General features: G+C 41.2%; 1 protein-coding gene across 1 annotated transcript; it reads right to left on the bottom strand.

Annotated features, from left to right (window-relative positions):
• Window positions 1-20436: 20436 nt before the first annotated feature.
• Window positions 20437-21808, bottom strand: LOC110870311 (putative nuclease HARBI1). The gene is made up of 2 exons (XM_022119498.1): window positions 21643-21808; window positions 20437-21575 (listed from the first exon to the last, which is right to left on the bottom strand). The coding sequence occupies exons 1-2, from the start codon at window positions 21806-21808 to the stop codon at window positions 20437-20439; spliced, it is 1305 nt and encodes a 434-aa protein (XP_021975190.1).
• Between the last annotated feature and the right edge of the window lie 2602 nt (window positions 21809-24410).

Here is a 24410-nt window from a genome sequence, read left to right as displayed (position 1 = left end):
ATTGGTGGAGAAATGATTACGCGAGATATGGATGATTGTATGTTAGATATAGCGATTGGGACTAAAAGTAATTTGAATAGAAACTCTATCGTATTCGTATCATCTTCAATCGAAATCGAAATATCAAAAATCGTCGCATCGAACGTCCGAGACAGGCTGTTGACCGATCAGGCCCTAGCCGATCGAACAGGCCAGCCGATCGGACGGACTGTCCGATCGAACAGGCTGTCCGATCGGGGTGCCTGGCCGATCGGCCAGCCCTTTCCTCTTTGGGAAGCCTATAAATAGCCCTGTCATTGTCATTCTTTCCACTTTTGGAAACCATCTGACCGACCAGCTCGTACTCCCCTTCTTTTCTCAGATTTCTTCCGATTTCGGTAAGTTTTCATCCTAAATCTTGTACTTTCTTGATCAATACACACTCCTACACCCTTCTATCTTTCAAATCTTAACTTTTAACCGTGAAATCATCAAGATTCAAGCATTCTAGGATGATGTCATCATGGTGTTCTTGAAGAACCTCATGTTTTGACCTCAATCCACCATGAATAGCTTGGATCTAGCCGATTTCCACATAAACAAACAAAGATCTTCCATAGATCTAAACATTTTCACATAAATCCAAAACCTTCTCAAGAGGATAAAAGAGTTGAAAGAAATAACTACAAGTTTTTCTCAATCTTTTACACTCAATGCCTTCAAACCGGTAGAAACGGAGCTTGAATCCACTCGCTAATCACCCTAGTAGCTGAGCGGTTCGAGATTCGGGATTCTATCTTCGAGGTTCACCGACTTCGGGTTAAACATCAAACTACCGTTCCGAACAGTTCACCGGCCGGACTTAGGTGAGTCCTGTCCGAGCAGGGGAAACAAGTAAGAATGAAGGTTCCATGGTTCAGCTCATTGTCAAAATACCTCAATATAACGTCAAGAAATCAGAACAGCCAAGTGTTAGACGAACAGGCCGACCAGGTCAGGATGCTGACCGATCGGTTAGGCTGTTCGAACAGCCCAACCGATCGGACATGTCAGCCGATCGACCAGGCCAGCCGATCGGCTAGCACATGGTCCCACACTTCCACAATTTTGTGAAGTCTGGTATGGAACGAAGTGTTGTTCAATCGAACTACGGTTTGATTTGAATTACTCTTCGGATCATGAGATACTATGCTTCAACACTTAATCGATGTTCCACTCGTTCGACGTATTGGAGTGCCACCCAATCGAACATGCTGTCCGATCAGGTGACATCCTGCTCTGGACTTACTACCGAAGTGTCTAACCGATCGCTTAAGCCGGCCGATCGAACGGCCCGTTCGATCGATCGACCTGAAAGGTAAGAACACTTCAATGTTCTCAAATACTACAATGAAAACTTCAAAAGGACAAGCCATCATACACGAACACATCCTACTAAAAGGAAGAAACAATCCACTCGAACAGCCCAACCGATCGAGCCTACCGGCCGATCGAACAGGTTGTCCGAACGGACTGTCCAACCGAACGAACAACCCGCCCGATCGAACCTATCGTCCGATCGACCAGGCTATTTGACCCATCAGCACTTGTACTCATTTTACACGTTGCTTATTGTATGCTATCGAACTATTCAGGCTAACCCTACTCTCAAGCGCTCCCTTCAATCCATCAATCAACCGCTGTGAGTATACTCGATCCCTTTTTGCTTTTAGCACTTTTGGGTGTTACATACGTTTCTTATTTCAAATCACAATCAAACACACTACTAAATTATTTGAACACTAACCGTACCGCATGTATTACGTGACTAAATGAATGCTTGTTGTTATGTTTTCACGTGGAATGATGTCTACCTGCCTTAACGACGATAGTACTATAGTTTGGACTCAGCACCCGTTCACACGGGGGTTGTTAAGGACCATTACTTGCATGGATTACGGTGGTAATCATGTATTGCGAACTGCCTCGGGCAGTCAACGCGCAGTCATTGGTATCGATAGATCCATGTCGATAATTAACATGCTTCGTTTTCCTCTATGTGTGTGCTGGTTATGCGTAAACTATTCGAACTCTATTATGTTATTATCAGACTTGTATGCTCACCTTTACATTATATGTATTGACTTTATTTTAACATATGTGACAGGCAATTAGGATGCTTATCTGCTAGGAATAAGCGTCTAGAGCATAGTTGTCTGTAGATCTTGCAGATCGAGTCTCTAGAAGCATTTGAACAATATTTATATTTTTATTTAAATCTGAGTTGTCAGAACAGTATATTTGACTAGATGCTTATCTGTAATAACTTGTTTTATTATTTGGGATACGGTATGGGACGTATTCTTTAAACTAAATAGTAATGATAGTTGTTATGGAAACTTCTGGACAATGTGTTTCGCTCAGTGCCATGCCCTGATGATTCCGCCATCGGTTGGGGTGTGACAGTCCGAAGGCCCACTACCACTAAAGTTCGCTGCCACCTTAGAAACAACTTCCTCAAAACCCGCCCGGCCGAGCCACGACTTAAACACTCGAAAAGACTTAGGCCCAAAGTTGGAAAATTTAGAAGATAACAACAATGGACAGTGGTCAGAAAACAAATTGGATAGAGCACGAAGACAAGCATCAGGCCATTTGAAGAAAAAATCGGCACTGACCAAGTACCTATCTATCTTACTCATCTTTCTCCCAGAGGCCACCGATCTCATATATTGTCTGTCATGCATCTTATATTCCAGAAGACCAGAGTTGAAAATGAAAGAATTGAAATTGCACGCACACCGGGGTTTAAACATAGAATTTTTACGTTCCTCAGGGAATCTGACGACATTAAAATCGCCGACTAAAACGAACAAACCGGAAAGCCCAGCCACAACCCCTCCAATTGATCCCAAAGAGCTTTCTTACCGGATATACCTTGCGGAGCATAAACGTTAACAATACTTAAAGTAGACCCACAGCCCTTTAAAACATCGTTAACCAGCAAGTAATTCTTATTTTTGACACAGCCAGTGATCGAAAAATAGCCGGATCCCAAAGGCAGATTAAACCCCCCGACTGACCCGAAGAGCCCACGAATTCTGACTTGAAACCCCTATTCCCCCAGATTTTTGCAAGTAAAAAATCATTCACATCAAACATTTTAGATTCCTGAATAGCGACAAAGCTAACATTGCATTTCGATCGGAGATTTTTCAGCCACCTCACCTTATAGACAAAGCGGTGGGGGTGGTTATTGTTAAGGGGATCTCTTTGCCTAATGGCGGGCCGTGCGTTTCCCATCTTTTTTACGCCGATGACGCCATCATTATGGGTGAGTGGTCCGTTGAAAATGTTCAATATGTGCTTTGGATCTTGAGATGTTTCTTCATTTGTTCGGGATTGAAGATGAATGTGAAGAAATCTAATATTTATGGTATTGTGGTCGATGGTAATACTCTGAATATGGTGGCAGATATGTTTGGGTGTAAAGCTGATTCTGTGCCTTTCAAATACCTAGGGATTACCGGGGGCTAACATGAATAGAATTTGTAACTAGAGACCGGTGTTTGAAGTCCTTGAAGCTAGGTTATTTTATGGAAGGCGCCGGCGCTGTCTTTAGGAGGTAGAGTGACTCTTATTAAAGCGACCCTGGAGAGCCTCCCGTGTTATTACTTCTTCCTTTATAAGGCCCCGATGAGGGTTATTAAGGATCTTGAAAAGATAATTATAAGGTTTCTATGGGGAGGGTCTAGTGAGGGCAACAAACTTCATTGGGTAGCGTGGGATCGTGTGGCCTCGCCGTTTCGGGCCAGGGGGTTGGGCTTATGTAGTCTTGACATCATTAATAAAGCTCTTCTTGCCAAATGGGGTTGGAGGTTCAAGAATGAGAGTAATAGTTTTTGGGTTAAGGTGATTAATGCTATCCATCATAATAGGTTGTGTTGGGAGTTTTTGCCGTTACGGTCATCTCTTAACGAAGTTTGGCGAAATATTCATAAGGTCTGTTCGAATCAGTTGGGGGATAATACCCCATTAAAAAGTTTAATGCGTGGTGAGGTTGGAAATGGTGGGGATATAATGTTTTGGTTGGACCCGTGGCTGCTGTCAAATCCCTTGAAGGAGGAGTTTCCGAATCTTTTTCGGCTGGAAACTAAGAAGAATTGTTTGGTTAAGGAGCGGATTGTAAGGCCTTTGTCTGATCCGGGCGGTAAATGGGAGTGGAGGTCTGATCCGGATTCGAATGTGGAGTTAGCGGAATGGAGTTACTTATGCAACCTGCTTCTTCCTATCTTTCTATCGGATAGAAGAGACGGATGGAACTGGGTGGGTGCGGATTCGGAGGGGTTCTCGGTTGGTGCGGTCAAGAGGACTTTTGAGTTTAACAAGGATTATAGTGCTCGGTTCGTTTGGAATTGGTGTAGATGGCTTCCAAAGAAGTGTAACCTTTTTGCGTGGAGAGCCGAACAGGATAGGATTCCGACCAGGGAGGCGCTTCAAAGGAGGAACATTTCGGTGGAGGATAGTAGCTGCTCGCTTTGTCGTATGGCGGTTGAAACGGTGGATCACCTTTTTTGTTAGGCCCTGAAGTGTGAGACTGACGCATCAAATTAATCCAACGGGCTATGGTTACGAACTGGGCTTTACCGGGTTAGTTAGTATTAGGTTTTGGACCTTTACAGGTCACTTGGGCTAAGCTTTAGGCCATGTGGGCCAAGCAAGCCCAAGGGGAGCCCATGTAGGGAAGTGGGCTTGCCTAGGTATATAAACAAGTTTACAACTTGTTTTAGGGTTTGAACTTCATTGTTACAGAATTCCTAGAAAGGCAGAGGATTCGATTGTTGGTGTGTCAACTTGTACCAGACGTTTTGCTTTCATAGTAATAGAACGTGTGCAAGTTGAAAGTGATTCGGTATTGTGTTCTTCGTATTTTCTGTTTCTCGTGTTTAATCTTGAATCATCTTGTGATTGGATTCCGCACTCTCACAAGATTAGGTTTGATATCATTGAAAGATCCGTTTTACGGGACTTACAATTGGTATCAGAGCCTAAAGATTGGTATCAATTGTATATTGATTGTAATTGTAATTGTAATTGTAATTGTGTGAATGATACAATGTAGGACAAGATATATATAGATATTCTAGACCTAATCTAATTAAGGTAATACAATTAGCGCCAGCTGTATTAATATTCAGTCTAATATTCCCCCGCAAGCTAAGGCCGGGGACCGACTCTTAGCTTGGACTTCAGAAAGAGAAAGCGGTCTGATGGCAGCGGCTTTGTGAAGACGTCAGCTATTTGATCATTTGTAGAGATATGTTGAACACATAGTTTTCCTTGAGCAACCTTTTCACGAACGAAGTGAAAGTCAACTTCAACGTGCTTTGTTCTAGCATGAAAGACAGGATTAGCGGATAAGTATGTTGCCCCCAAATTGTCACACCATAAGTTTGGAACAGAATGCATGGGAACTCGAAGTTCTGCCAGTAATGTTTCAAGCCACGTTAATTCTGCCACCGTATCAGCCATGGCTTTGTACTCCGATTCTGTAGATGACCTCGAGACAGTCTTTTGTTTTCTTGCAGACCAGGAGATGAGATTTGATCCAAGATAGATAGCATAGCCCCCTGTGGAACGACGGTCATCAGGGCAACCTGCCCAATCAGCATCGGAGTAGGCACTCAAGGTATTGAAATGAACATCCGTGTAGGCATGCAAAATAGAGGATGCAGATTGGGTAATGACAAGACCCTGATCGGCAGTTCCATGAAGATATCTCAAAATACGTTTAACAGCGGACCAATGATTTTCAGTGGGAGCGTGCATAAATTGGCAGACCTTGTTAACTGCAAAAGTAATATCAGGACGTGACAAAGTAACATACTGTAGTGCCCCCACCATTTGTCTGTATCTAACAGGATCATCAAAAGGAGAGCTGTCACCAAGAGAGAGAGGAGCAGTAGTGGTGCATGGCGAAGGAACTGGTTTCGCCTTGGAAAGAGATGCCCTGATCAATAGATCATTAATGTATTTTCTCTGAGATAGGATAATATCAGAACCTCGGCGAGCCACTTCAATACCTAAAAAGTAGGATAAGGGCCCCATATCTTGTATTGCAAATGTATGGCTTAGACTGTTGACCACTTTATTGATGGCGGCATTGTTATTCCCTGTCAAGATAATATCATCAACATATACCAGCATATACATGAGAGTCCCGTGAGAGGAATAAATAAACAGAGAGGGATCCGTCTTAGACCCTTTGAAGCCAAGAGACAACAATGCGGAAGACAGCCGCTCAAACCAAGCACGAGGTGCTTGTTTCAGACCATACAAAGCCTTATGAAGGAGGCACACGTGGGCTGGTCTAAGTGGGTCAATGAACCCTTGGGGCTGTTTTAAATAGACCTTTTCTTTCAAGTCTCCATGTAAAAAGGCGTTTTGCACGTCTAGTTGTCGTAGCGGCCATTGTTTGGTAACCGCTAGAGAAAGGACAACTCGAATGGTGGTAGATTTGACCACGGGACTAAAGGTTTCTGTGTAGTCAATACCAGGTTGCTGATTGAAGCCCTTAGCCACCAGGCGCGCTTTGTAGCGCGTAATTGTTCCATGTTGATCACGTTTGACTTTGTAAACCCATTTGCAGTCAACAATATTAGCTTTAGGTGGAGATGGTACCAGTGTCCAAGTGCCATTCCGTATAAGGGCCGAATATTCATCTGCCATAGCTTTACGCCAATGAGAATCTGTGTTGGCAGTGGCGAAGGTGGTGGGTTCGGTGGTGGAGGGAGATGGAGTGGTATGAAAGGATGAGGGATTGTATGGCTTTGATTGTTTAGGGTTTTGTCGTAAGTTAGATGGACGAGAGCGGTGGGTGGGTTGAGATGGTTCAGTGGTGGTGTTAGTTGGTGGTAGAGGGATAGGAGTGGGAGTGGGATCTGATGGTGAGGAGGATGTCGGTTGAGGATCGACATTCTGGTGTGTTTGGGAGTATTTTTCAAAGGCAGGGATGGTGGGACGGGTGTTAGTTTGGCGAGAGTAGGTTTTAGGTGGAGGGGTGGGAGGTGTAAGGTGATGGTCGACAGGAGGGGATGGAGGTGGCTGGGTAGGGAAATCAGGTGTAGGAGTAGGAGTAGGAGGTGTAGGGTATGAGGATATGTACGGGCTAGAATCGGGCTGTGAAGAAGGTGAAGGAATAGAGGGTTGAGCTTTGAAAGGAAAAGAGGTTTCATTGAACCGAACATGACGGGCAATGTAGATGCGTTCGGAAACGGGATCAAAGCATCGGTACCCGTGATGAGATGTGCTGTATCCAAGAAAGATACAGGGGATGGACCGAAAATCCATCTTGTGTGGATTGTAAGGACGCAAATAGGGATAACATTGGCAGCCAAAGACACGAAGAAAGGAAAAGATTGGTTTTCGTTTAAAAAGGTGTTCAAACGGTGAGACGATGTAATTGGAACGTGACGGCATACGGTTTATGAGGTAGACAGCAGTTTCGAATGCAAAATGCCAAAACCGTTGTGGTGTATCCGACTGTGCCATGAGAGTGAGACCGGTTTCAACAACATGACGGTGTCGTCGTTCAACGACACCGTTTTGTTCACTTGTGTGAGGGCAAGATAGGCGATGTATGATGCCTATGGAGGAGAAAAAGGTAGAGAGGTTCCTGAACTCCCCTCCCCAATCGGTTTGGACAGTTTTTAGTTTGGTTGAAAACTGTCTTTCAGCCATAGTGACGAATTGTTTAAAGGTTTCAAAGACATCAGATTTACGTTTTAATGGAAACAGCCACATAAATTTAGAGAAATGGTCAACACATAATAAGAAATAGTTATGACCATCGAAAGACGGGACAGGTGCGGGTCCCCAAACATCACAAAACACTAAATCAAGAACATGTGAACTTTTGTTTTCAGAAGATGACAAATGTAATTTTGTAGATTTTCCAATGGAACAAGAGTCACAATGCAAAACAGAATCTTTATTGGAAACTGGTAAACAATATTTAGAAAGCATGGAATGAAAAAGCTGGGAGTGTGGATGTCCCAATCTTTGATGCCATGTAGAAGCCGGTGCACGGGTTGTTGAAAAAGCGACCTTTGGGATTGGTTGATTTTTGGGAAGATGAATTGTGTAGAGCCCACCGTCACTTGGACCCATGAGGAGGGTAGTGCGTGTAAACATGTCCTTCACAGCAAAAAAGGTAGAGTGAAATTCAAAGAAGACATGATTATCGTGACAGAATTTTTGAACAGAGAGAAGGTTTTTCTTAATTTCAGGCACATGTAAGATGTTGGTTAATTGAAAGGTTTTGTTGGGTGAGTAAAACTGTTTAGAACCAATATGTAAGATGGGAAGAGGAGTACCATTGCCAACATGTAGATTGTCATCACCGTAGTAGGGCTCGGCAAAGTCAAAATTCGTCATATCCGGAGTGACATGGTTACTAGAGCCGGTGTCAGGGAGCCATTGAGAGGATGCTTGTGACCGAGTGTCGGCATAATTAGCCGAGGGCTGCCTGGACCGGAAGGTAGATGGGTCGCGGTTCGGGCATTGAGAAGGAAGATGGCCAATTCCGCACCTGTTGCAAGTGCCATAAACCGTATTCTGGTTAGATGCCCAACTAAACTGACCTGGATTAGGGCGAAAACCTCCACTTCCTTGGCTGCGATTCTGATGTGATCCACGTCCACGTCCCCTGTTGTAATTGTTGCCACGTCCACGCCCTCGATTTGTATAGAAAGCCGCTGGTCCAACAGCGTTTAAGGACGAGGATGGCATGGTAGTAGCGGGCTGAAGTTGCAGCCCTAGTTTGGAAACAAGCTGTTGAAGGGCCTGCATTGTATCGGTGGGAAGAGAAGGATTCTGACTGCTGGAGGTTGTAAAAGCCTGTGCTGGACCAACCTCGGGGGCTGATTTCTTGATCATGTACTCATAATCTGCTAAAAGACTAGGGAGTTCAGAAAAGACAGCCGTGAATTGACGTGTTACCAAGTTTTGTTTAATCGGGTTGTATTCATCGCGGAGACCCGAAACCACAAGCATCACAATGTCTTTGTCTGACATTGGAGATCCGATGTTTGCTAGGGCAGAGGCATACTCTTGTGCCCTAGCAAGATATGCACCATAAGTTTCATCGCCCTTCATTTGTATCTTCATCAGCTGAGTTTTGAGGGTAAATTCTCGTGACGCTGTATGCGGTGCATAAGCGCGTTCAAGAGCAAGCCAGAGATCACGAGATGTTGTACCTTGTACGTGTTGGAAAGATGCTTCAGAAATAGTTGACATCAACAGCATACGAACGTGTGCATCGTTGGAAATCCAAGCCGTGTAACTAGGGTTAGGAGTGGAGGCTGCTGCAGTTGTCTCCTTTCCAGTGGCAGCAGGTGGCTGGATCAGGGGTTCTGGACAGAGTATTGTGCCATTGACATAACCAAACAACCCGTTTGTAGTGAGAAACGGCTGGATCATGGCCTTCCAATAGCCATAGTTGGTCGGGGTGAGAGTAAACCCGAACTTGTGGGAGTTGTGTGTGGTTTTATCAGTAGAGGAGAACGGCTCAATCAAAGACATTCTGATTGTTTCGATAAAGAACAGAAAGAACAGGGGCTGATCGAAAATCACAGCAGAGGCTGTGATGATGTCGGCTATAGAGAGACTAGGGTTTTCCTAGCTCTGATACCATAAAGATTGGTATCAATTGTATATTGATTGTAATTGTAATTGTAATTGTAATTGTGTGAATGATACAATGTAGGACAAGATATATATAGATATTCTAGACCTAATCTAATTAAGGTAATACAATTAGCGCCAGCTGTATTAATATTCAGTCTAATAGAGCCTTTAGAACCTATTTCTAGGCTCGGTGTGATATCAAAGATTCAAGATTTTCGTTATTTTTGGTTGGTGTTCTTCGCGTTCTTCGCGTTTTTCACTGTGTTCATCCAAGTTTTATAAAAATCTACATATTTTGGTACTTTGATTTTTGAAAAGGGCTGTTAAAAGATTAAACGAAATCTTTTTATTTTTCTTGAAAATATTCTGTTTTTTAAAAAACTCCCAAAGTTTAGGTGGAAAGTTGTTATTTGATTGAAAATTTCCATATTCTTTAAAAATTACAACAACTTTATCCAGCTTGAAATTTTTGAACTTGATATTTGACTTTTTGGAAAGTTCACGTGACTTTTGTTTACTATTCTTATCCATACGTGAATTCCAAAGTCGCAATCAGTTTAAGTAGCAACCATCATCCTTTCATCACAAGTCGAAATCACGGTTTCGACAAATCCCGTTTTCAGTCGCAACCACAAGATCATTCATTCCAGATTTCGAGTCATCACGGTATTGTTCCGAGTCGCAACCGATTCATCCACTCGCAACCTACACGATTTCGGCTCATCACGGTTCGTGTCGCAACCATTGTTCGGACTCGCAACCTGGTTACGAGTCGCAACCACCTGAAATCAAGATCAGTCGCAACCTGGTTACGAGTCGCAACCATTGTCCGATCATCTTCTCCGTTCATCTTCAAACCACCATCAACCTCCGCACATCCGCCACAACCTCCGGCCGTCGTCGTTCGTCATCTTATCATTGCCATCAACATACTCAGCATTCCGCGTCAACCACCCCATCGTCTCCGTTAACAACCTTCATCCTCCGGTTACCTTCTTCGAGCAACATCACCTCCGAATACCACATTTATCACCGATCAACTTCTCAACCTGAACTACATCTCCGTTCATCTTCGACCTCCGTTACACTCCGACTCTTTATCAACCTTCACAGTTGTCCATCGTCCATCATAATCGTGCATCATCTTTGTCACCTTCATCACCACCTTCGCTACACCCTTCATCACCGTCGTCTTCATCCACTTCATGTTCACCGTTATCACCGTTATCACCGTTATCACGTCCGGCGACCACCTCAGTTCAACCTGCAACTCTCAAGTTTGAGTTCTCCGGTCACCTCTTCTCCGTTGACGCCTACATTCTCCATCATTATCGTCTATCATCTTGAACGATCACGTTTTGTTTGGCGGCTGATTTTTTAGGGTTTTGGTTCTGGTTGTTTAACGAAGAAGAAGTCAGATCCTATTTGATATTTTTTTGATTTTAATAATATAATAAGCAATTATTTAGTAATCATTAGGTTTAATTATAATAATAATTATAATATTATTAATAATAATATAGTATTTCTTTATATTAAAAAAAAAAATTTATCAAAAAAAAAAAATAAAAATTAAAAAATAAAAATAAAAATAAAAAAGGGGATTGTTTGTTTGTGAAAACGGTTTTTGACAGGTTTTTGAGGTGTGATTTCGAAAGCGGGTTCGTTCCTTCGCGTGCAACGAGTTTGAGTTAGCAAGTACACGGGTTCTCGTTTTTGAGCTTGTATTGAGCAAATTGTTAAACGAACACATTTTTGGGAATCATATCTTAAAATGTCTTCTAAAGGAGAGGTGCTTAAACAGGAACTTGAAGGGTTCAAATACTCATATGGTGAATCCATAGAAGCACTTACAGGCCGGTTCGCTGAACTGCTCTCTGAAATGGAAAAAGCAGAAATGGTGGTGTCTAATCGCATGAGCAACAGAAAGCTTCTGGAGGCTATACAAGAGATTCCAGATCAGGCGAACTGTAGTTGGTTTCGAAATGTTCATCAGATAATAGTGACAACCGACGGCCACTGTTACAAAATGAAGTCAGATGAGCTGATCTCACTAATCAAATCCTATGGCAATGCTGACTCATCACAAAATTCAGCATTTATGTTTAACAAACCCCTGGCTCGAGAAATTACTAAAGAACGTGAAGAGATAATTTCTGTCTTTTGCACTCCTGAGTGTAGAGAAAGAAATGAGGCATATCAGTTACACAACGCTGAGTTGATTCAAGATTACAAAGATATTAAAAATAAAAACTTTACTTTGGCCAAAAATGAAAAACTTTACAAAGAAAAAATTGAGGCCCAAAGAAAAGATATCGTTCAATTAAAAGAAGATCTCAGCGCCAAGAACTGTAATTTTTTAGATGCTCTAGCAACAATTAGTGACTTGACCAAAGAACTAGAAGATTTAAAGGTCAAATATCAGGTAAATGAAATTAATATTAAAAAATTTGACACTTCTAGTAATTTGGTCAAGAACATTTGTGACATACAACTAGAGTACAAAGAAAAGAAAGGGGCTGGTTTGGGATACACTAAAACTCCTCCTCCATACAATCATAATTATACTTATATGCCTTTCACGGAAGAGGAGTTAATGAATGAAAGTAAAATGACTTACGGTCCTAAAACTGATAAGTCATCAATCAACAGCAGACCTGTTGATAAAGAAGCGACTCCTTCGATAAATCTTGTTTCCAAGGGTACTTTTGATCCTAATGCTTCGTCTTCTCTTGCAGATGAAGTTAAAGTTGAATGTGTCGTTGAAAATGAACAAGCGTCAAGTTCTCATGTGTGTGACATTTTTGGCTCATTTTTGCAATCTATGTTGAAGAATGTCAGGCCTGATGGTTTGGGTGAAAACGTTGATGCTTGTGTTAGAGAGACTGAATCGGCAAACAAAACGAATGAGCCGGCTGAACCGTCTGATTCCAAACGCGAATCACCTGAAGCAGCTGATTCTGAGAAATTGGAATCAGTTGATCCTGGTGAATTCAGCTCAAGGATGTCATGTGCAGAACCGACTTGTGCTGAAAATTCGTCAAAGGTTTCAGCTGAAATTTCTGCTACAGTTTCTGGTATTTCATCCAACAAACCAGAACTCTCCGATTCTGTCAAAGCTGACGACATGCAGGAAAAAGTGAAGATTGACGTAACCAAGGCTCCAAGTGCGCAAGCTGAACAGTCTGAACCTTCTATTCGTGATGAAAAGGTTCAGATCAAGCAACAAGAGCCAAAGCAAGCAGGAAAAGGATGCGGAAATAAGAAGCCTAAACATCAAAGACAAGTAGGCTCTCCACAGTCCTCAACGGGCAGCAATAGTCATCAAAAGGCCCGTGATGTGAAAAATGCCTTTGTTAAGCCAGTCAGTAATGGCAAATGTGAAAAATATGCATTTGACTGTGCTAACAAAGCTTTCGGAAAGACTGGTGAGATTTCTGAACATGACGTGCAGTCTACTCAAAACAAGAAAACTCAGAAGAAATCTCCACCACAGAAGGCCCCTGCAAACGACAAGTATAGGCATCCAAATTCATCGTCGTCTGCAAGAAATGTGCAACAAAATCAAGCACAGAAAGGACCGGTTCGTCCTTCAGGGTCTTCAAGAGCAAATCCAGCTGATCAGAATGCATTCTACGTAAAGAGACAAACTTGCTACAACTGTGGCATTGCGGGTCATATTGCTAGAAACTGCCCAAGGCGTCCCTACGTACCCTACTATATGCAAAATCAGAGGGTTACACCGAAGGGTAACTACCATTCTAAGCCAATGAAGGTAACTTCACCTAAGGCAATGAAGAATGTGAATCCTAAGGTTAAACCTTCTGATGGGGATTGGAACGCTGCTAAAAACAAACGCAAAGCTGTTCAGGAACAAAAATCTGTTTTCAAAACTAATAAACCTGAACCAGTTAAAGTTGCTCAACCGAAGGCAACAAACACGTTTGTTAAACCGAAACAGATTTGGAAACCCAAATCCAAAGCAGCAATGTCTCCAATCCTTGAGACAAAAGGGGACTTGTGTTTGAAAGAAGTGTCTTACTTTGATGCTTCAGGAAATCCCAGGACCACGATGGCCTGGGTACCCATGTCTTACTAATCTCCTTACTTTTCAGGAACAACTAAGGAGGAGCTGTTGACAATCTCTGGAATGTTGATAGCGGTTGTTCCAGAGATAAAAACGGGTAACATTTCACTGTTGCAAAAAGTTAAAAATTTTTTTTACAGATGATATGTTTCCTTTGGAGGAGATTAAAGAAGTAAGAAATGATCAGCAAGAGGTACCGTTTAAATTCAGTACTTTGATTTGAATATGATTAGTCTTCAATCTGATGATAGAACGGTTAAACAAAAATATTTTCTCTCTTTTTCTTAGTTTATAACTTTGTATATAAAGTGTCCTTTCTCTAGTAAATGGTAAATTTGCGCAAAAATCCAAGATTTATGCACAAATTTAGGGGGGGAGAGAGACATATATAGAGTTTAGGGGGAGAAAACTCAAGAGTTTGCTGTATATATGTATTGCTTTAGGGGGAGAAAATGAGAAAAACACAAAAACATTAGAAAAATGAAAAAGCCAAAAAGAAAAATTGCATGATATGGGAAGTGAAATAAATGTTCGTGTTAAAGGGTCTGACTAACACATGTAAGGTGCCATAGCTGAAAAGACTAGGATCTACTGCGATATGTCGATAGGCTTGACGCTCAACATAAAAAAGATACTAAGTGATATAAACATAACGAACTATGTATCATGTGGGTAACATACCAACGGCGTATGATTTTATGGTCTTAAATCTTGCGTTGATAGATAGCCAACATCTGAGGTTTCGGGTCTTTATATTGTTGAATCATCCAGGGATATCTTGGTTGTTCTTCTGTTCAGAACTAAATTAGTACATGACCCCAGGAAAGAAAGTCACTTGGAATTAGCTCATTTCTATTTGAATGTCTGTATGTTTTCCCGATACACACAATTTTGATCTGATTCTGAAATCTTCTCTGAAAAAAGTCGTGTACCTCCTCTGCTGCATCCAGATACATGCTGACCTGGAGGTGCTAGGCAACGTCAGCTTCTGCTGCATCCAGATACATGCTGACCTAGCTGTACGTTGTCGATCTGTAGATCAATTAACACCCGAAAGAGGCCCTCTAGTGCCCAAAAGAAACCCCAATAAACCTATATCAAATTGAGAAAAACTCATTTGATCTGTATATTATACCATCTCTACAAAAGATCTATTCTGTTCTCTTCTCAACCTACTCCCAGTTAAGATTTCAGAAATCTGGATTGGACTTGTGAAATATGTGGTAGGGAAGATACTTGCATGATAGTGTGTGCTGTTTATATTTCCGGGATTTGATTAGTATTTATTTGGGTGTTCATTGTTAAGAAATTAAAACATGATAAAACAGATTATATGTAGACTGCACAGTCATGATATCTTAAAGGATGACATCAGTATACTCACCTGCTACGATGAATTGTTGTGTTTACCTTGATCGCGGGGGTATGCCTTGGAATGGGACACACGGGTATAATAGTATAATATTACCTTAAGCATATCACGAAGTTGAAAATTGAAAGTTGAGCGTTAAAGTTTAAGTGGACAAACATATTGGCAATCGCATAGACCAGTTTGATTAGGCTCGTACTGAAAAGTGTTCCTTAGTTTGCCTTAGAACGAATTTTGATCCCATTGCAATTGTAATTGTATATTATGGTAGTTGTTTATATTTTGAGTTTTTTATTTGTTTTAGTTCTTAAATTTTAAAAATTAAAAAAAAATAGAAAAATTCAAAAAATCCAAAAAAATAGAGTGTTTTTTGTTTTCCTTAAAAATAAAAAATATAACCGTTCTTGAAGATTTGACTGATCATCAAAAGTTAAGAGAATTTAAATTGTGAAATTTGATGTACCTATTGTTCATATGGTACTCTCCCTGTTGCATAAGAAATGTTTGCTTATGAGTTTGTGAGCATGTGCAGAACTTGATTTCATTCAAGAACAGGGATTGATGAAGACTGAGATGCTGTTAGCTGCTGAAGAAGCCAAAAGCATCACAACAACAAGATGTACCTGAGTCAGAAGAACCGGATACGAACGCCGTCTGACAGTGAAAGTACATTCGAAGAAGTACCGTGAACCTGCTTGAAAGACAAAGACTGAAGAAGAAAAGAGCTGTTGAGAATCCTCCTCTCACATTCTTTTTGACAAAGATTTTCAAGCAAAGCTGATCGAGATCCTGATATGAAGCTAACCACAGAATCTGAAGAAAAAGACCCAGTGCTGAGAGTTCAGAAGTCAAGAACTTCCACAACATCTGCAGCATAGTGTCAACCATAGATTTCGTTGAAGACATTGCTGAATTCAAGTTATGAAGACAATTTGATGGCATCAGTCTAGGGGGAGATTGTTAGGCCCTGAAGTGTGAGACTGACGCATCAAATTAATCCAACGGGCTATGGTTACGAACTGGGCTTTACCGGGTTAGTTAGTATTAGGTTTTGGACCTTTACAGGTCACTTGGGCTAAGCTTTAGGCCATGTGGGCCAAGCAAGCCCAAGGGGAGCCCATGTAGGGAAGTGGGCTTGCCTAGGTATATAAACAAGTTTACAACTTGTTTTAGGGTTTGAACTTCATTGTTACAGAATTCCTAGAAAGGCAGAGGATTCGATTGTTGGTGTGTCAACTTGTACCAGACGTTTTGCTTTCATAGTAATAGAACGTGTGCAAGTTGAAAGTGATTCGGTATTGTGTTCTTCGTATTTTCTGTTTCTCGTGTTTAATCTTGAATCATCTTGTGATTGGATTCCGCACTCTCACAAGATTAGGTTTGATATCATTGAAAGATCCGTTTTACGGGACTTACATTTTTACTTCGTGTGGAGTCTCGTCGGTTATTTGACAGAAAATTCAAGCATGGTGTAAAACTCCTAATTTGGTTGTTTTCTCGTTCCGTGATGTTTTGGAGATGCATAATTGGGTTGGTTTGGACGATCAGAGAAAGGAAGTGTTCCATGGTATCGCTATTCTTACTTGCTGGAGTATTTGGAAAGCTAGGAACAATATGGTCTTCTCGGGGAAGCCTTTTAACATCAATGAGGTTTTTAGTGAAATTAGGTCTTTGGGCTTTGTTTGGTATAAAATAGATCAAAAAATAGAAGTATTACGTGAAAGAATTGATGTAGATTTATAAATATGTAACTTGGGGCCGGCCGCACTTTTGAGTGGTTCGTTTTGTTTTAATTAAGTTTTTCTTTAAAAAAATCCCCCATATATAAATACCGGTTTGAGCCTTTCGTTAAGTTTATTTAGTGACGTATTTAGTGACGTATAGTTCCTGCTGCATTTATGTTTCACTTTTTCCAGTTTGCATGTGATGAGTGGCCTTTCATTCGATTATTCTTTTCCATTGTTCATAAAAAATAAAAAAAATAAAACAAAATCTTTGATCATAGACCCTTTCTTCTTTCATTCGTCAGTATCTTTGATAGGGCGGCCCCCACACACTGGACATTATATAGTAAAGTTATCCAACCAAATCAATTAATTTCAACACTTCATTACTTTAAACTTAGAATCTTATAATTGATTTCAACACTTCATTAATTTAAACTAAAAATCTTTACATCAACATAAATTGATTTGACTTGAGGCAAAAATCCAGATCAAAGTGGGCGATAGATGGGGATGAAAATTCCGCTTTTTTCCATAATATAATCAATTCTAATATTAGTACAAATCGCTTAAATGGATTAATGGTGGATGGTGTTTGGATTACGGACCCTTTGGTTATCAAGGAATCCCTGTTTGGATTCTTCCGCCAACAGTTTTCGGAGCCTATGGATGCTAGACCGGAATTGGTATGTCCGAATCTGGCTACCATTTCGGATTCTGACGCTATGATGCTAGAAAGCCCCTTTACAGTGGACGAAATCAAAACAGCGGTGTGGGATTGTGATGGTGACCGTGCCCCTGGGCCGGACGGATTTAATTTCAAGTTCATTAAAAGGTGTTGGGACGTTTTTCGAGATGATCTAGTTAAGTTATTCGGAAAATTCTATGAGGAGGGTTCGCTGAATTCGTGTTGTACATCCTCCTTTATCGCATTAATCCCGAAAGTCAAGGATCCGACGAGTCCGAAAGACTTTAGACCTATAAGTCTTATAGGTGTTATCAACAAAGTCATATCGAAAGTACTGGTGAATAGACTTAAAGGCGTAGTGGGCGGTTTGATATCGGAGCAGCAGTCGGCATTTCTGGCAGGGAGGAATATCATGGATGGTCCACTAATTCTTAATGAAGTTCTTAGTTGGTTAAAAAAGGCTAAAAGGTCTGCTATGTACTTTAAAGCAGACTTAAATAAGGCATATGATTCAGTTAATTGGGCTTTCCTTGACTCGATTATGTCCCAGATGAAGTTTCCAAATCGATGGAGAGCCTGGATTATGGCGACTTTACGTACGGCCAGAGCGTCAGTCTTGGTGAATGGTTCGCCTACCCGAGAATTTGAATGTACAAGGGGACTTCGGCAAGGTGACCCGTTATCTCCTTTCTTATTTGTTATTGTAATGGAAGCACTTACCGGTATAATGAAAAAGGCAACCTCGGCTGGTCTGTTTAATGGGATAAAAGTAACGAATGAGGGGCCTTATTTGTCACACTTGATATACGCGGATGACGTCGTGTTCATTGGGGAGTGGTCTATAGTAAATGTAAATAATTTGAGGCGGATTCTGAGGTGTTTCTACTTAGCTTCAGGATTAAAAGTCAATCTCGACAAATGTAGTATATATGGCGTGGGGGTAAATGAGGGGGAAGTAGAAGCAATGGCACAAGTCTTGAAGTGTAGAAAAGGTACGTTCCCTTTTAAACACCTCGGTCTATTGGTAGGTGCTAATATGAACTTGGCGCGAAATTGGAAACCGGTGATTGATACTTTTAAAAATAGATTATCCTTATGGAAAGCGAAAACATTGTCATATGGGGGGCGTATTACATTGATAAAGTCCGTGCTTAATGCTTTACCAACATACTACTTATCCTTGTTCAAGGCGCCGGTTAAAGTAATAGACGCTTTGGATAGGATCCGTAGGGTCTTCTTTTGGGGAGGATCGGAAGAGAAAGCTAGAATGAATTGGGTTGCGTGGGATAGAACAATTGCACCAATTGAATACGGGGGGTTGGGCTTCGGATCGCTAAAGGATTCTAATTTAGCCATGTTAGCAAAATGGTGGTGGAGGTTTAGGTCGGAAAAAACGGGCTTATGGCGTAGGGTAGTGTGGGCTATTCATCATAACGCGAAGGTGTGGAAGAGTATCCCGGAGAAAATTTCTGTTGCTGGACCGTGGAAGAACATATATAATATCTGGCGACCTTTGTTAGAAGCTAACATTGATATAAAAAACGCATTTTCAGTAGTGGTGGGAAATGGTAACAATACGGAATTCTGGTTGGATAGTTGGATCGACCCGGAACCTCTATATATCAAGTACCCGGCCCTATTCAAGGAGGAGCAGGTTAAAAACTGTTTGGTTTCCGATCGCTGGTCCATTACAGGCGGTTACCCGGTATGGATCTGGGCCTGGTCTAGACCGGTTCTCGGCCCAGATGCTGCGGTTCAGTTTCAGCAGCTAACGGCATTGTTGAGAAACGTGACTTTGTCCGCGGCTGCAGATTATTGGAAATGGAGGTATGAAGATGCTGGCGTCTTTTCGGTTGCTGGCATTAAAAAACTGTTAAGTTCGGCTGGACGCGGCAGCCCCGGAGATGCATTCGAATGGAATAACTGGGTCCCTAAAAAGTTAGTATAGTAGCTTGGCGGGCAGAAATGGAAAGGCTTCCAACTAAATGCGCGTTGGCAAGGAGGAACGTACCAGTTCAAGATCAAATGTGTGTGTTTTGCGGCGAGTACGGTGAATCGAGCGATCATGTTTTTGTATCGTGCCATTTCGCACAAATGGTTTGGCTGAACTTGGCGGGTTGGTTTAAGCTACAACCGGTTATAACGTTTGGAATAAAGGATCTTCTCATACTACATGATCTCAGCTCGGGCTTGCGGAAAAAGAAAGCCATTCATGCCGTAGTATTGGTGGCCTTTTGGTGTATTTGGAAGCTAAGGAACGAGATAGTTTTCAGACAGGCGGCCCCAAATCTCATAAGAACTCTGGATGAAATAAAGTCGGTGGCATATTTATGGATCAAAAATCGAGCTAAGGCACCAACATTAACATGGGAAGATTGGAGTCGGTTTAATCTAGGGCGTTTATGATGTAGTAGAGATATTGTGTTTTGGTTTGGCTTGAGTGTGTAATGTAATTTGGTGTACTTTTTTGGTGTGTAGCATCTTGCTACCGGGTAATAAAAATTTTTTCTGTCGGCCGTTCAAAAAAAAAAAACATAAATTGATTTATTACTTTTCATATCTTTAAATTATTCTTAGACTAGAAGGTATGGTTTGGCTCATCCCCATGGGGATGAGCCTCCACGTAGGCGCCACGTAGGCAGCTTATGAGGGATGAGCCAAATTGAAGATGAAGGGGGATGGAGGATGGGGCCCCACCACATATTTTTTATTGTTTAATTCATTTTAATTGTTTAACTTTTATTTCTTTAACTTTTACTTTTTATAAAAAGTATTCATAACATAAATAAAAATACTACATAAAGGAAGATAATAAAATCCATTACATAACATAAATAAAAATTACATAACCTAAAAAATTAAAAATTACGCTACCTAAAATTTGAAAAAAAAAGACTAGATTTAAAAATTTAAAACAAACACACTACTCGTCTTCGTCTTCGTCTTCGTCTTCGGCTCCGTCACCGTCCACCATGTTAACGTTGTTCCAAATATGTTCTACCAAATCTTGTTGAAGGTTTGCATGCGTGAAGTCGTTTGTTAGCGAGAACGAGTTTAAATCCTGTTGTGGGGGATCAACCGGGACAGTGTTCCCCCAAGATGCATTCTCATCATACTCACAAATCGTCCGACCTTCGTCTTCAATAATCATGTTATGGAGCAAAATGCAAGCGTACATACAAAGACGCAACCTTTTTGGGGTGAACGCACGTGCCGGTTGTGCAACGATGGCCCATTTTTTTTGTAAGACACCAAAAGCACGTTCGATGTCTTTTCTTGCAGCTTCTTGACGCTTGGCAAATTTTTTCCGTTTTTCGTCCTCGGGATATGGAATAGTCTTCACAATTGTAGACCAAGACGGATATATCCCGTCAGCAAGATAATACCCACGTCTATACTCAACCCCAGAAACTGTAAAACGTGTGTCCGGTCCCGTTCCATTAACGACATCGGTAAAGATGGCCGATTGGTATAACACGTTGAGGTCGTTGAGTGAACCAGGGAGACCAAAGAAAGAATGCCATATCCACAAATCTTGTGATGCCACAGCTTCAAGTATCACGGTTTGATAGCCGTGATCACCTCGCGTATATTGGCCGCGCCACGCAGTCGGGCAATTATGCCACCCCCAATGCATACAATCAATGCTACCAAGCATTCCCGGAAACCCGTGCCTTGCTTCATGAGCTTGGTACAACTGTTGAACATCATACGCGTTTGGTTTCCGCAAATATTTTTTGCTATACAGTTTCACCACATTATGGCAAAACCGATACAAACATTCCCGCGTAGTTCTTGCCGACATCTGTAAGTACTCGTCCAAAGCGTCGGCCACTGTCCCGTACGCCAGTTGTCGAATGGCCGCAGTACACTTTTGTAACGTTGTAAACCCTTCATAATTTCGAGCATCAGGACGTTGCGTGAAAAACGGGTCTAGCCCCGCCAAATCATTGGCAATCCTTGTGAATAAGCGGCGACTCATTCGGAACCTGCGTCTAAAAATGTCGGCGTTGTAAAGTGGCTCATCCGAAAAATAATCGTTCACCAATTTCTCGTGCGCTCCTGTCGTATAAAATATATAAGTACGAGTTAAAAAAAAATAAGGACAGTGAAATTTTGTAATGAAAACCTTGGCGGTCTCTGTTAATGCGTATTCGTCTGGTGATAACATTTTCAGACGAGAAGTCTTCCTCTTCCTCTTCGATTAGAATCTGTCCCGCCCGTAGTACAGCGTTTGCGAAAAACATCTCCTCTTCGTCATCCAAAGACGAGGGCCACCAAGGATTAGAAGCCATTGTGGGTAAAAAGATATTTTTTTTTATAAAAGTGGGGAGAAATTGGTATAAAAGTGAGAGGGTTTTGGGTTGAAAGTGGGGAAATAATGTTGAAAATAGGTGATTTTATAGAAAAAAGGATTTTTTTTTATTAAAAAGAGCCGTTTGTAACGGCTATAATTCAAAAAGTGGCACGGCGGACCCGGCTGGGGGTCGCCGGGTGAGATGGAAGCCGGGTGAGGGGGGTGGTGTGGGGGTCCGGCGCCGGGCCAAGCCGGGCATCAGCCGGCCCCCATACCTTCCAGTCTTAGGATAAATTACTTCGAAATACTTCTTTAATTTAAAATAAAAATCTTATAATTACTTCAAGATAAATTAATTTATTACTTTTTATTATATTTTTTAATTCTTCTTAGGATAAATTACTTCAAGATAATTACGTATAATTAAATTAATTTGTTTTTATTTGTCCTCATTCTGTTCCACAATACTCCACAATTAACTCAAGTTTGGTTTTACCTTTACGTACAACTCAGCACAACCTCCATCTCTTCTCTCTCTCTCAAGCGCAAAACCACATCTCCAAACCACTGAAGTTGACTAAGGTGACGGTTGCAACCAAGGGTGTAACCGCCATCAATTCGTCGGCTGTTGAAACCGAGACGGTGGTGGTGATTGGTGTTTTGGACTTTGGTGGTGCGGTAGGTGTTGTGTTAGGTGGGCGATGTGGTGGTGATACGGTGGTGAGAAAGTAGAGAGAGAATGCGCGCGCAAGGGGATGTGCGCGCAAATACATCGATTACAAAAGATTATTTGTTTTATATTTAAACTAAAGTTTGTTATGTGTTGACAAGTCCATAACACTGAAAATTATAAAACTGGACACTAATCTTCACACATTTTTCTTGTTTTTTCTTTGACGTTAAAAGTTACCATAGTAAATTTGTTAACAAAAAATGAAAACAAAATTAATACTAGCATTACCAGTATATATAAAAAAAACCATAAGAAATTTCTCTGTTTATACTTTTATTCCAAAAAGACAAAAACACTTGCCAAGTTGCCATTTTCCGGTAGAAAAATCCGGCCATCAAGCGAAACCACCCGCTGCAACCTCCACCATTGCCCCCCCTTTTTCGACACTAAATTCAGGAACCTCCACGCCTTCGGATGGGATTACGGTGGCCGGAGAAGTAACGCACCCGCATACGCCTCCTCCATATCCCGCAGCTTTCACCGCTTTTCGGGCGACCCCAATTGCTAAATCTTTGAATGAATTGCCAATCATGTTGAACATCTTGATCTTGATCTCACCCCTCTTGGGTTGGCTACGTTTTAGTGTGAAATTGGGAAGAGCAACTGCCATTTTTGTGGTGTTAGTGTGAAGTATGAAAGATGATGGTTTTGAGGGGGAAGACAAGTGTTATATAAGGGGTTTGGGTTAGGGAAATTACCAATCTAGACATTTGATCAAACATGACATATGTACATGTGACATAATCAAACATGACATATGTACATGTTACATACAAATTATGAAATTAACATTATATACATATAAATTTATATATACATAAAACTCTGAATCATGATTAATCCTGATTGATCGCAGCCGACTAGCGTCTACCGAGCTCTACAACATCACTCAAGTATTTGGTACCCAAAATTGTTATTATTATTATTATTATCTTTATATAAATTGAAAGAGCTGTCAATAGAATACCACTGCTAAATTACGCCAGGGGTATGTTGGGCCTTCAACCCTGCCATGAGCAACCTTACTTTAGATTAAAAAATAAAATGAGAGAGGGAAGGGTTCCAATGTTGCAACTAGTAAAAAAATTAACAAATTTTTTTTTCTATTAATTTATAAAAATATTAATGTGACATTATTAATGGCATATTTTAAAGTTTTTTTTAGTTATTGCAAAATATAAGTAGAACACGAAAACTTACTCAATTGGATTATAAGTTAGACCATGCGTACCGGGCGTGTTTGGCCAGTTTTTTTTGCCCAATCCCGCCCAAACACGCCGGGGAACGACCTCCTGTCAGAACTCAAGGATTGAAACCATAAACACAGTTTTATTATGAATCTCAGCAACCAGATACAAGCAATAGACAATCAGTCAACACAGATTGTATTACAAGTAAAGATCTCCAGTAGGATGATCTGTATAAGATAAAAGTATACCCTAGTCTCACGAATGAACGTGTGAGGAGAGGGAATCAAGACAGAATGATATAAGATGAGAGCGAGTGAAGTAAGGAGCTCAAATAAGCAGTCACACCAAACACCCTCCTTTTATAAGGGCCAAGATCTAAGGGGACACCGAGAAACATGGGAGCCCAAAGCAATCAACAGCTAAGCCCAAACACAGCAACATCTTGGCACAACGGCTACTAGTCCAATGACAGCAAAGCAAACCTCACAAACAGTAAACATGGAAATAATTAGAGAAGGAAGGAAATCAAGAGAAAAGGAAATGAGCATTAAACTGAATAAATAGAATAAATAGTATTTTTTAACACCCCCCCCCCCCCCCCGCAGTTTAAATGTGAAAAGGATTAGACAGACCTAAGAACTTACACATGTCTGCATGAGCTTTTGGTAGCAGGCCTT

The sequence above is a fragment of the Helianthus annuus genome, chromosome 8, assembly GCF_002127325.2.
Source record: "Helianthus annuus cultivar XRQ/B chromosome 8, HanXRQr2.0-SUNRISE, whole genome shotgun sequence".
Classification (NCBI taxonomy): Eukaryota; Viridiplantae; Streptophyta; class Magnoliopsida; order Asterales; family Asteraceae; genus Helianthus; species Helianthus annuus.
The sequence above is the reverse complement of the archived record's forward strand: the minus strand, read 5'-3'. Positions and strand labels throughout refer to the sequence as shown.